Source organism: Hyla sarda, chromosome 1 (genome assembly GCF_029499605.1).
Source record: "Hyla sarda isolate aHylSar1 chromosome 1, aHylSar1.hap1, whole genome shotgun sequence".
NCBI lineage: Eukaryota > Metazoa > Chordata > Amphibia > Anura > Hylidae > Hyla > Hyla sarda.
Genome location: NC_079189.1, coordinates 225,609,300 through 225,622,423, shown reverse-complemented (window position 1 = coordinate 225,622,423; position 13,124 = coordinate 225,609,300). Strand labels below are relative to the sequence as shown.

The following is a 13,124-nucleotide window of genomic DNA, read 5'->3' as shown; positions in this document are numbered from 1 at the left end:
TAAATATATCTATGTATATCAATGAAATAGGAATAATGAAAAGTCATAACTGCCATATAGAAACTGATAATATATACATATCTCACTGATATGTGAGACACTGATGAAGGTAAGCAAAGGGAGGGAATATTAAAGGAGTTATCCAAGAAATTTTTTTTTTTATATATCAACTGGCTCCAGAAAGTTAGACAGATTTGTAAATTACTTCTATTAAAAAATCTTAATTCTTTCAGTACTTATGAGCTGCTGAAGTTGAGTTGTTCTTAGTCTAAGTGCTCTCTGATGACACCTGTCTCGAGAAATGTCCAGAGTAGACAGGGCCGCCATCAGGGGGGTACAACCCATACACTTTTTTTCTTCCTGGCTTGTCACTTGTACCCCCCTGATGGCGGACCTGCACTCACTGACCGCTGGGTGCGCGCAAGGACTATGACCGGGCCTCATAGTCCGGGGGGCCCGCACATTTCTGTTAAATGACCTATTTCTAGGCGCGGGCCCCTTAAGGGCTGAGTGCCCCGCGCAGGCACGCACGTCTACTCCAATCATCTGACCTGTCCCTGCCTACGTCCCTGCGCGATCTCCTTCATCCTCCCCGTGCAGTGAAAGGAGCAGCAGAAGCCTCATGTGGTTTCCCCGATCCCCGGCAAGGTAGGTGAACTTGCACGGAGGGGGGAGGTTGTTCTGGGAGTGATAAGAGGTGATGAGTGGTAAAGGGGGTGGGGGGTGATGAGAGGTGGTGGTGGTGGGGGGGGGGGGGGCTAATGGAGGTGATGAGTGGTGCAGGGGGGTTATGGGGGTGATAAGAGGTGCAGGGGCAGTTATGAGAGGTGGTGGGGGTTATGAGAGGTGGTGGTGGGGTTATGAGAGGTGGTGGGGGTTATGGAGGTGATGAGAGGTGTGGGGGGCTATGGAGGTGATGAGTGGTGCGGGGGGGGGGGGGTGATGAGAGGTGCATGGGGGTTATGGGGGTGATAAGAGGTGCAGGTGGGTTATGCGGATGATGGGGTTGATAAGAGGTGCAAGAGGGGGTGATGAGAGGTGCAAGGGAGGTTATGGGGGTGATGAGATGTGCAGGGAGGGTGATGAGAGGTGCAGGGGGGTTATGGGGGTGATAAGAGGCTCAGGGGGGTTATGGGGGTGATGAGAGGTGCAGGGGGGTTATGGGGGTGATAAGAGGTGCAGGGGGTTATGGGGGTGATAAGAGGTGCAGGGGCGGTTATGAGAGGTGGTGGGGGTTATGAGAGGTGGTGGTGGGGTTATGAGAGGTGGTGGGGGTTATGGAGGTGATGAGAGGTGTGGGGGGCTATGGAGGTGATGAGTGGTGCGGGGTGGGGGTGATGAGAGGTGCAGAGGGGTTATGGGGGTGATAAGAGGTACAGGTGGGTTATGCGGGTGATGGGGTTGATAAGAGGTGCAAGAGGGGGTGATGAGAGGTGCAGGGGAGGTTATGGGGGTGATGAGAGGTGCAGGGAGGGTGATGAGAGGTGCAGGGGGGTTATGGGGGTGATAAGAGGTTCAGGGGGGTTATGGGGGTGATGAGAGGTGCAGGGGGGTTATGGGGGTGATAAGAGGTGCAGGGGGTTATGGGGGTGATAAGAGGTGCAAGGGGGTTATGGGGGCGATAAGAGATGCAGGGGGGTTATGGAGGTGATAATAGGTGCAGGGGGGTTATGGGGGTGAAGAGGAGAGGTTTGGCAGAGGGTTATGGGAGTGATGAGGACACAGAGGATAAGAGGGTGTATATGTATATATGATGTGTATGCATGTATGGCAGTATTATATTCAGGGGTACAGTGTGTGGTAGTATTATATTCAGGGTACAGTGTGTGGCAGTATTATATTTAGTGGGTACAGTGTATGGCAGTATTATATTCAGGGTACAGTGTGTGGCAGGATTATTTTCAGCAGATACAGTGTCTGGCAGTATTATATTCAGGGTACAGTGTGGGGCAGTATTATATTCAGGTTACAGTGTGTGGCAGGATTATATTTAGTGGGTACAGTGTGTGGCAGGATAATATTCAGTAGATACAGTGTCTGGCAGTATTATATTCAGGGTACAGTGGTCCACAGTATCATATTCAGGGTACAGTGTCTGGCAGTATTATATTCAGAGTACAGTGTGTGGCAGGATTATTTTTAGAGATGAGCGAACTTACAGTAAATTCGATTCGTCACGAACTTCTCAGGTCGGCAGTTAATGACTTATCCTGCATAAATTAGTTCAGCTTTCAGGTGCTCCGGTGGGCTGGAAAAGGTGGATACAGTCCTAGGAAAGAGTCTCCTAGGACTGTATCCACCTTTTCCAGCACACGGGAGCACCTGAAAGCTGAACTAATCTATGCAGGATAAGTCATCAACTGCCGAGCCAAGAAGTTCGTGACGAATCGAATTTACTGTAAGTTCGCTCATCTCTAATTATTTTAAGTAGATACAGTGTGGGGCAGCATTATATTCAGGGTACAATGTGGGGCAGCATTATATTCAGGTTATAGTGTGTGGCAGGATTATATTTAGTGGGTACAGTGTATAGCAGTATTATATTCAGGGTACAGTGTGTGGCAGGATTATATTCAGTAAATACAGTGTCTGGCAGTATTATATTCAGGGTACAGTGTGGGGCAGCATTATATTCAGGTTACAGTGTGTGGCAGGATTATATTTAGTGGGTACAGTGTATAGCAGTATTATATTCAGGATACAGTGTGTCACAATATTATATTTAGTGGATACAGTGTATGGAAGTATTACACTCAGGGTACAGTGTATGGCAGTATTATATTCAGGGTACAGTGTATGGCAGTATTATATTCAGGGTACAGTGTGTGGCAGGATTATATTCAGGGTACAGTGTGGGGCAGTAATATATTCAGGGTACAGTGTGGGGCAGTACTTTATTTAGGGTACAGTGTGTGGCAGTATTATATTCAGGGTACAGTGTGTGGCAGGATTATATTTAGTGGGGACAGTGTATAGCAGTATTATGTTCAGGGTACAGTGTGGGGCAGTATTTTATTTAGGTTGCACTTTCTGGCAATGTTATAATGATTACTGTCTTCATGCAGAGAATGAGGATCTGCTGACAAAGTGAGGAGCCAATGATGTCTGGATGTCAGACTCTGCAGAGAAGATGGAGCTGGAAGAAGACCTGGTCTTTGGACCAGATGAAGAAGAAAAGATAACAGAGAAGACATCACTCAGGTCACTGATATCAATGTGTGTTCTCCTGACTGTCCCATCAGAGCTGTAGTCACTTGTAAGTTCTGCAGTGATGATGGGTAGAACTGTGTCCATTCTTTGTCTCTCCAGCTGTTACAAAACTACAACTCCCATTGCCAGAGGCTCGTCAGACATGATAGGAGTTTTAGCTTTCCAACAGCTGGAGAACCACTTCAACCGAGGTGATCGGTGGGGGTCTCAGCTTATTATAATATGCCCAGGCCCTGGGGGGGGGGAGGTCAGGGGAGGGGTAGGGAGCCCCGAGGTAATTTCTTGCATCGGGGCCCTGTGGTTTCTAGCTACACCCCTGCGCACGGCCGCTGCGCATTGATACAGTATTGGGGGCAACAGTTAACAGCAGAAAGGGGCGTACAACAACTATATAGTGGCAAATTGTGCCCCGGCCCATATAGTTGTTGTAGGCCCCTCTTTGATAATAGTTTTCCCTCCATATAGTTGTAGGCCTCTCTGAGAGGGGTCTAGGCCTACCACAACTATGGGGGCAACTAATAACAGAGGGGCCTATCACAACTATAGGGGCAACTATTAACAGAGGGGCCTAAGCAAACTATATGGAGCCCCCTATGTAGTTTGGGTAGGCCCCTCTGTTAATAGTTGCTTCCATAGAGTTTGGGTAGGCCCCTCTTTAACAGGAGTAGTTTGGTGAAAAAGAACTTATCCCCTATCCAAGGATAGGGGATAAGTAATAGATCGCAGGGGGGGTCCAAGCACTGGGACCCCCCCCCCCATGATCTCCTGCACAGGCCCCGGCAGTTTGCTGGAAGCTGACGTCTGTACCCTGCAGGAAGCTGCGGCCGGCACACCCCCTCCATGTATCTCTACATGGAACGGGGGGGGGGGGGCGGGGGGGCAGGCCTTAAGCTGTGTGAGGGGCCCCAAAATTTCTGATGAGTAGAAGCAAATCCCCATAGCAAACCTATTCTACTCTGTGCAGTTCCCGAGACCAGCAGAGATGTCAGCAGAGAGCACTGTTGCTAGACAGAAAAGAACAACTCAACTTCAGAAGCTGATAACTATTGGAAGGATTAAGATTTTTTTACAGAAGTAATTTAAAAATCTGTTTAACTTTCTGGAGCCAGTTGATATAAAAAATAAAACGTTTTTTCCTGGAAAACCCCTTTAATAGTCTAGATTTTCTAGAGCTTTTCAAGATTTGCCAAAGCTATCCTTTCAAATAGATATTCCTACATAAAATGTACCTGTCAACTCAAAAAATTTCTAAAAGAATACAAGATGATTTTAGTGACCTCACTGCTGTTATTGAGCTCCTAAAAGCCCCAAACCTTGATCCCCAAATGAGCCCCCAATTTTGTGCTGTTTGATCCCCAAATGAGCTAACACCTCTTCCAGCTGTATACGCCTGTGCCCATACAGGTGAAAACTGCCTCTCAGTGTAAGTTGCAGGACCTGCAGCCTACACTGCGAGGAGTTCCGTGACCTCTGTCCCAACACAGTGCAGGCGTGATGACGTCAATCATTGGAGCCTGCACTGTGGAGAAAAGAAGACGTGTCCAGTCTGTACTTTGGAGAAGATTGTTGCTTGGAACAGGAGTTAAAGGGGTTATCCAGGAATAGAAAAACAGTGCTAATTTCTTTCAAAAAGCGCTCCCCGTCTGTCTCCAGGTTGTGTGTGGTATTACAACTTGGCTGCATTCACTTCAATGGAACTGAGCTGCCGAACCACACCCAACCTGGAGACAGACAGGGAGCGGTTTTTGAAAAGAATTAGCATAAGTAATATGCTAGTATAACCCCTTTAAGCACAAGTTTTTATTTTTTTTGTTTTGTTGTTTTTTTATTCTGCAATCTGGAGTGGAGAGAGGGGCACTGGCTAGCTTGTAGAAAAAGAAGGCATCTAGTGGCCAAGCTGTTTTTCAGGGGTAAGGAGTCATTTTAGTACATTCAGTAATTTACAGATACGTTCGAAATTATATTGGCTATCACATGGAGGGTAATTTCATTATATATATGTATTTCATTATATATATATAATTTCATTATTTATATATATATCACTATATGTTTATCATGGCTTTTTTTTTTATGAATTCCAGCTATATTTCTCAAATCACCTGTAAATACACACAATGATTCTGTTTACCTAAGTGTACATGTTTCAATGATGGGATAGAAATAAGTGGCTGACATATATCTCTGACACTGCTAGGTTAAACAAAGAGAAACATTGTGGATGTTTATGATCAGAATAGTATCTGACACCATTAGAACCTGGATTGCTAGTTAAATATCTAAAGAAATATTACATTAAATAATCAAGGGCAAAGGATGTTCCTGCCTGATTTTATGAGATTTAGACTTGGATATCAATATTTTTCCTGCATTTGCCATTTTTAAGTTTGTCGTTTTTACATATATATAAAATACATCTGATAAATAACAACCCCCAGAAGGGGGTTTAGGAATTAGGGAAAGGTTATTAGGGATAATTTGTAATTATACGCTAATAGTGTATTTCACCACAGAACAGCATTTATCATATCCGTGAATGGTCAATTCTCCATTTCTGTTTGTTTCACATGCCAAAATAATGGTTGTAACTGCACAGGTCATAACCACACACGTCTTGTTCTAGTAACAATCTATTAAGTATAACAATCTATTAACTCTAGTAACAATCTATTAAGTATAATTCTTTCTTACCACGTCCACAAGCTGTGATATTTTCAGGCCAAAATTGACTTTTATTGTTTTATTAGGGTTGTGCACAGGTCTCACCCATTTCTGGTACCCCATAAAAAGGTTCCGCAGGAGAGCATCTTCTATTTCTGCTAGTGGATGGATACTGGAAAATACTAAACACAAGGTACAGAATTAGCTAAATATTTTACATGATTCCAGACCACTGCACTACCAATGATCATGGTAAAGCCCATTTAGATGCCGTTGTTAAAGGAGAACTACGGGATTGAACATTTTATCCCCTATCCTAAGGAAAGGGGATAAGTTTCAGATCGCGGGGGGTCTGACCGATAGGTGCCCCCCGCGATCTCCCGTACAGGGCCCCAGCTCTCTGGTTAGAGAGGGCGTGTTGACCACCGCACGAAGCATTGGCCGACACGCCCCCTCCATACACTGCTATGGGAGAGCCGGAAATTGCCGAAGGCAGCACTTCGGCTCTCCCATAGCAGTAAATGGAGGGCGCGTGTCGGCCGCCGCCTCGTGCGGTGGTCGACACGCGCTTTCTATGCAGAGAGCCGAGGCCCCGTACGGGAGATCGTGGGGGGCCCCAGCGGTCGGACCCCCCGCGATCTGAAACTTATCCCCTATCCTTAGGATAGGGGATAAAATGTTCAATCCCATAGTTCTCCTTTAATTTTGACAGCAGTCATCCAAAGTATTAATAGCTTCTCGTGACGATCACCACACACAAGCCATTAGCGGGGGCTACCAGGTATGGAGCAGGATTGCACTAGGATCCCACTCCATACACCTTAAAGGGGTACTCCAGTGGAAAACTATTTATTTTAAATCAACTGGTGCCAGAAAGTCATACAGATTTGAAAATTACTTCTATTAAATAAGTCTAAATCCTTCCAGTACATTTCAGCTGCTGTATACTACAGAGGACGTTCTTTTCTTTTTCAATTTATTTTCTGTCTGACCACAGTGCTCTCTGCTGACACCTCTACCCATGTCAGGAACTGTCCACAACAGGAGCAAATCCCCATAGCAAACCTCTCCAGCTCTGGACAGTTCCTGACATGGACAGAGGTAACAGCAGAGAACACCATGGACAGACAGAAAAGAAATTCAAAAAGAAAATAACTTTCTCTATAGTATACAGCAGCTGATAAATACTGGAAGGATTAAGATTTTTTTTAATAGAAGTAATTTACAAATCTGTATAACTTTCTGGCACCAGTTGATTTAAAATAAAAAAAATTTCACCGGAGTACCCCTTTAAGCAGCCCCAATGGAGTACACTGCTCAAAAAATAAAGGGAACACTTAAACAAGCTGCTTCTCTCTAGATTTTTAACCAATTTTGGCTCGAGGACAAAGCCAGTTTTAATTGTTGCATTTTTTTTTTTTTATATAATAATAATTTTTATTTCTTTTACACAGAGAACAACAATTGCACACAATAATGGTAGGGAAATTTAGAGCAAGAAAAAAAAATATGACAGACATACAGTCATGGCCGTAAATGTTGGCACCCCTGAATTTTTTCTAGAAAATGAAGTATTTCTCACAGAAAAGGATTGCAGTAACACATGTTTTGTTTATTCACTTTGTGTATTGGAACTAAACCAAAAAAAGGGAGGAAAAAAAGCAAATGGGAAATAATGTCACACCAAACTCCAAAAATGGGCTGGACAAAATTATTGGCACCCTTTCAAAATAATTAAATTGTGGATAAATAAGATTGTTTCAAGCATGTGATGCTCCTTTAAACTCACCTGGAGCAAGTAACAGGTGTGGGCAATATAAAAATCACACCTGAAAGCAGATAAAAAACGAGAGAAGTTCAATTAGTCTTTGCATTGTGTGTCTGTGTGTGCCACACTGAGCATGGCAAACAGAAAGAGGAGAAGAGAACTGTCTGAGGACTTGAGAATTAAAATTGTGGAAAAATATCAACAATCTCAAGGTTACAAGTCCATTTCCAGAGATCTAGATTTGCCTTTGTCCACAGTGCGCAACATTCTCAAGAAGTTTGCAACCCATGGCACTGTAGCCAATCTCCTTGGGCGTGGACGGAAGGTGAAAGGTGTCAGCACAGGATAGTTCAGATGGTGGATAAGCAACCCCAAACAAGTTCCAAAGATATTCAAGCTGTCCTGCAGGCTCAAGGAGCATCAGTGTCAGTGCGAACTATCTGTCAGCATTTAAATTAAATGAAATGCTATGGCAGGAGACCCAGGAGGACCCCACTGCTGACGCAGAGACATAAAAAAGCAAGATTACATTTTACCAAAATGAACTTGAGTAAGCCAAAATCCTTCTGGGAAAATGTCTTGTGGACAGATGAGACCAAGATAGAGCTTTTTGGTAAAGGACATCATTCTACTGTTTACCGGAAATGGAATGAGGCCTACAAAGAAAAGAACACAGTACCTACAGTGAAATATGGTGGAGGTTCAATGATGTTTTGGGGTTGTCTTGCTGCCTCTGGCACTGTGTGCCTTGAATGTGTGCAAGGCATCATGAAATCTGAGGATTACCAAAGGATTTTGGGTCGCACTGTACAACCCAGTGTCAGAAAGCTGGGTTTGCATCCTAGATATTGGGTCTTCCAGCAGGACAGTGACCCTAAACATCAGTCAAAAAGCACTCAGAAATGGATGGCAACAAAGCATTGCAGAGTTCTGAAGTGGCCAGCAATGAGTCCAGATCTAAATCCCATTGAACACCTGTGGAGAGATATTAAAATTGCTGTTGGGAAAAGGCACCCTTCCGATAAGAGAGACCTGGAGCAGTTTGCAAAGGAAGAGAGGTCTAACATTCTGGCCGAGAGGTGTAAGAAGCTTATTGATGGTTATAGGAAGCGACTGATTTCAGTTATTTTTTCCAAAGGGTGTGCAACCAAATATTAAGTTAAGGGTGCCAATAATTTTGTCCAGCCCATTTTTGGAGTTTGGTGTGACATTATGTCCAATTAGCTTTTTTTTCCTCCTTTTTTGGTTTAGTTCCAATACACACAAAGGGAATAAACATGTGTATAGCAAAAGGTGTTACTGCAATCCTTTTCTGTGAGAAATACTTCATTTTCTTGAAAACTTTCAGGGGTGCCAACATTTATGGCCAGGACTGTACATTGGCTCATATGTCACAGATTGCCCCGTCAATGCAGCTGGTAATATACATGAAAGTCCCTCGGGAAACCAGCTCCTGATCATAAATCAGGAGAAAAAACAACAACAAAACCTTTAGAACTAGGTGCTTGTCAGTTGTTACCTTATACAAGATATCTTCATTAATATAGGTCTCTTAGTATAACAGGAAGAAACTCTTAAAGGAAGACATGCATGTGGTCATCAAAATTACGAAACATAGAAGATCATAGTGCTGAATAAACCATCACTTGAACAAAGTGCGAAGTCGGAGGTCGGATGGTCGGGATCGCCCAAAAAGTCACATAATCACTTCCCCTCTCCTCAATCCGTTCTTGCATCAACCATTTTGTCAGTTCATACTTTTTCATCAGGTGTTGCCTATCCTCTTCAGACATAACCTTTACAATGAATGTTCGCCACTTGGTAAAAAAATGCTTTGGCATGTTTGTCAGGGTCGTTTAGTGTGTTTGTGGAGTCAAACTGCAATAGCTTAAGTAAGGTGTCTGTAACTTCAGACAGGGTCGGCATTGTGTCTTTAAAGGGGCACCTCCCATACTTGCATTGAGGGGGTGTGGCCATGATGTCACAAGGGGCATGACCGACACCCGCAGCACGAAAACAGCGTTCGAAACATTTACTTCCGAAAGCTGGCAAGTGGAATACTCCTTTAAGCCAATGCCTCAGCAAACATTTCACTTCTGCTAGTAAGGTTAAGTGAATACCCTTCGTCCCCACCGTAAGAGGACGAGGATGAATTGTTGCATTTTTGTTTTTCCTTGTCGTCTTTTGAGACATAATTGCGCAACCAATTGTACTTTGTAATGACACCTTTCATTTTACTATAAAATGTACTGTGCAGCAGAAAAAATATTGTTTGTGGGGGAAGTTGAAGAAAAAAATATGCATTTAGTTTTTTTTTGGGGGGGTGTTCATTTTATGCAGTGCACGTTATAGTAAAACTGACACAAATGGGGAGATTTGGTGGTTTGCGATGATTCGGTGGATTGCAATCATGACCAGTGTTTTTTTAATGTCGATAAAAGGGTTAACGATGGCTGTGGGGGGAGTGTTCTTTTAAATAAAAATGTATTTTCAATGTGTCGTGTTTCTTTATAATTGAATTTTCAGGCTTAGTAGTGGAAGCCGTCTTGTAGACGGAATCCATTACTAAGCCAAGGCTTAGCGTTAGCCCCAAAAACAGCTAGCGCTAACCCCCAACTATTACCCTGGTACCCACTGCCACAGGGGTGCCAGAAAGAGCCGGTACCAATAGGCCTGGAGCGTCAAAAATGGCGCTCCTGGGCCTAGGCGGTAACAGGCTGGGGAGGGCCAGAAACAATGGTCCTCGCCCACCCTGGTAACATCAGGCTGTTGCTGCTTGGTTGGTATCTGGTTGATACTGAAAATAGGGGGAACCAAACACCTTTTTTATTTATTTATAAAAAAAACTAAAAAACTAAAATGCATAAGGTTCCCCCTATTTTAAGTATCAGCCAGATACCAACCAAGCAGAAACAGCCTGACGTTACCAGGGTGGGCGAGGACCATTGTTACTGGCCCTCCCCAGCCTAAATAAGGCCAGCTTGTTACCGCCTAGGCCCAGGTGCGCCATATTTGACGCTCTGGGCCAGTTGGTACCGACTCTTCCCGGCACCCCTGTGTCGGTGGGTATCGGGGTAATAATTGGGGGTTAGCACTAGTTGTTTTGTGGCTAACACTAAGCCCCGACTTAGTAATGGATTCAGTCTACAAGATGATTTCCACTACTAAGCCTGTATATTCAATTCTAAAAACACGACTACTTTGAAAAAAAATTTTTATAAAAAAAAAACACTCCCCCACAGCCCTCGTTAACCATTTTATTGAAGTTAAAAAAACGCTGCTCATCGTCGCAGTCCACCAAATCTGACTTAGTCCTCCACATTCACGTATCTGAAATGAGAAGAAAGAAAACCCATGAAAAATGGGTTAGTACATTTTTTGTGCTCTCCCCTAGGGAGAGTGCACATAATGCAGTGTGTTCCTAAACAGGGAGCCTCCAATTTTTGCTAAACCTCAACTCCCATCATGGAGTCTCCCTGTTTGGGAACACACTGCCAGAAAGGCTCTGTTCCCATTATGCAAAACGCATAATGAGAACAGAGTCAGGCCTGGATGGTGTAGCTCCGCCCCTAATGATGTCATCACTGGGGGTCAGAGCAGTAAAGGTTGCAGGGGGTCTCACTCCTGAGACCCCCTTTCGATCTGTCCCTCTGCCCCTGGACTACTACTCCCATCATGGCACTTGCACATCCCCTGGCTGCGGGACTCTTTGGGGACTTTTAGGACTACTACTTCCATCATGGACAGACTCCGTCCATGATGGGAGTTATAGTCCAGGGGCTGAAGGGCAGATCCCAGCAGGTCATTCTCCAGAGACCCGCTGCGATCTGCATTTATTAACTGCACAAGCTGGCAGCACATGCGGCTCCACTGCGGTCCCCGCCGGCTCCTGTATACAGCTGTCACATTTCATAATCCCCGCCGCCGGGAGACGAGAACTCTGATTGGTGAATAGCTTTTCACCAGAGCTCCTATCTCCAGGCTGCGGGGATTATGAAATGTGACAGCTGTATACAGGAGCCGGCGGGGACCGCAGTGAAGCCGCATGTGCCGCCGGCTTGTGCAGTTAATAAATGCAGATCGCAGCGGGTCTCTGGAGAATGACCTGCTGCGATCTGCCCCTCAGCCCCTGGACAGAATCTGTCCATGGTGGGAGTAGTTGTCCTAACTGTCCCAAAATAGTCCCGCAGCCGGGGATGTGCAAGTGCCGTCCCTCAATGCTGCACTACTACAACTACTCCCATCATGGGACAGACTATGTCCCATGATGGGAGTAGTTGTACAGTAGTTTAGCAGTGTTGAGGGATGGCTACTGCATCCCCCGGCTGTCTCGGTAGAACACTTTCCTGCGTGTCCTTTTTGATGGTGCATTTTTGCTTAAGAAAAGCACATTGGCGCAAAAAAAAAAAAAATCTAAAAAAAAACGCACATGATAAATTAGTATTCACTGCACAATGCATTCCACAATACACAAAAAAATAGACTACTTGCTTTTTGCTCTATCAAAAAAAGCCTTCACCATGAATGATAAATTCCACCAAATGTATTTACATAGTTTTCTATTATTGTACTACTTTAAAAAAAAAAAGGGTAAAACATTGCTTTAAACAAAATAGATATGATTAAAATGGCCCTATTTTGACCCCATGGCCCTATTATGACCCTATATTTATTTTTCGATTTATGGTGAAAAATAAGGGAATGGGCTTTTATACATTTTTCAAGTAATTCTTTTTAGTTTATTTTACACTTTTTAAAGGGGTACTCCGGAGGAAAACTTTTTTTTTTTTTTTTTATCAACTGGTGCCAGATTTGTAAATTACTTCTATTAAAATCTTAATACTTCCAGTACTTATTAGCTGCTGAATACTACAGAGGAAATGTTTTTGTTTTTGGAACACAGTGTTCTCTGCTGACATCACCAGCACAGTGCTCTCTGCTGACATTTCTGTCCATTTTAGGAACTGTCCAGAGCAGCATATGTTTGCTATGGGGATTTCCTCTTCTATGGACAGTTCTTAAAATGGACAGAGATGTCAGCAGAGAGCACTGTGCTTGTCATGTCAGCAGAGAGCTCTGTGTCCCAAAAAGAAAATAATTTCCTCTGTAGTATTCAGCAGCTAATAAATACCGGACGGATTAAGATTTTTGAATAGAAGTAATTTACAAATCTGTTTAACTTTCTGGCACCAGTTGTTTTCAACCGGAGTACCCCTTTAAGTCTCCATAGGGGACTATTATTAGTAATCATTAGATTGCTTTTACTGTGCAATGCCATAGCATAGCACTGTACCCTGATATTGGTGGACCTACCTGAGGCAGGCTATATCAGGAGAGCCATTTTAACTCACTGGACCCCCACAATCACGCTGTGGGGGTTCGATGAGTATTCAGAACCCACCAGCACTTTTTTTTTCCTTTTTATGTTTGTATTCTTTATTTCTTTTTATTTAGTACATAAAATTGCAAACTGTAGATATTATTC

At 43.9% G+C, this 13,124-nt stretch overlaps 1 protein-coding gene across 5 annotated transcripts in view; it reads right to left on the bottom strand.

Annotated features, from left to right (window-relative positions):
• The window catches only part of CHRNB3 (cholinergic receptor nicotinic beta 3 subunit), a 72,749-nt gene that overhangs the window by 23,666 nt on the left and 35,959 nt on the right, over nt 1–13,124 (bottom strand). For 4 of the 5 annotated variants that reach the window (XM_056568844.1, XM_056568843.1, XM_056568846.1 and 1 more), the window contains one exon: nt 5,902–6,053. In XM_056568844.1, coding sequence (XP_056424819.1) covers nt 5,902–6,053 — 152 coding nt within the window. Of the gene's footprint in view, nt 1–5,901; nt 6,054–9,158; nt 10,105–13,124 lie in introns of those variants that run through there. The other variant, XM_056568847.1, reaches the window with a different exon arrangement.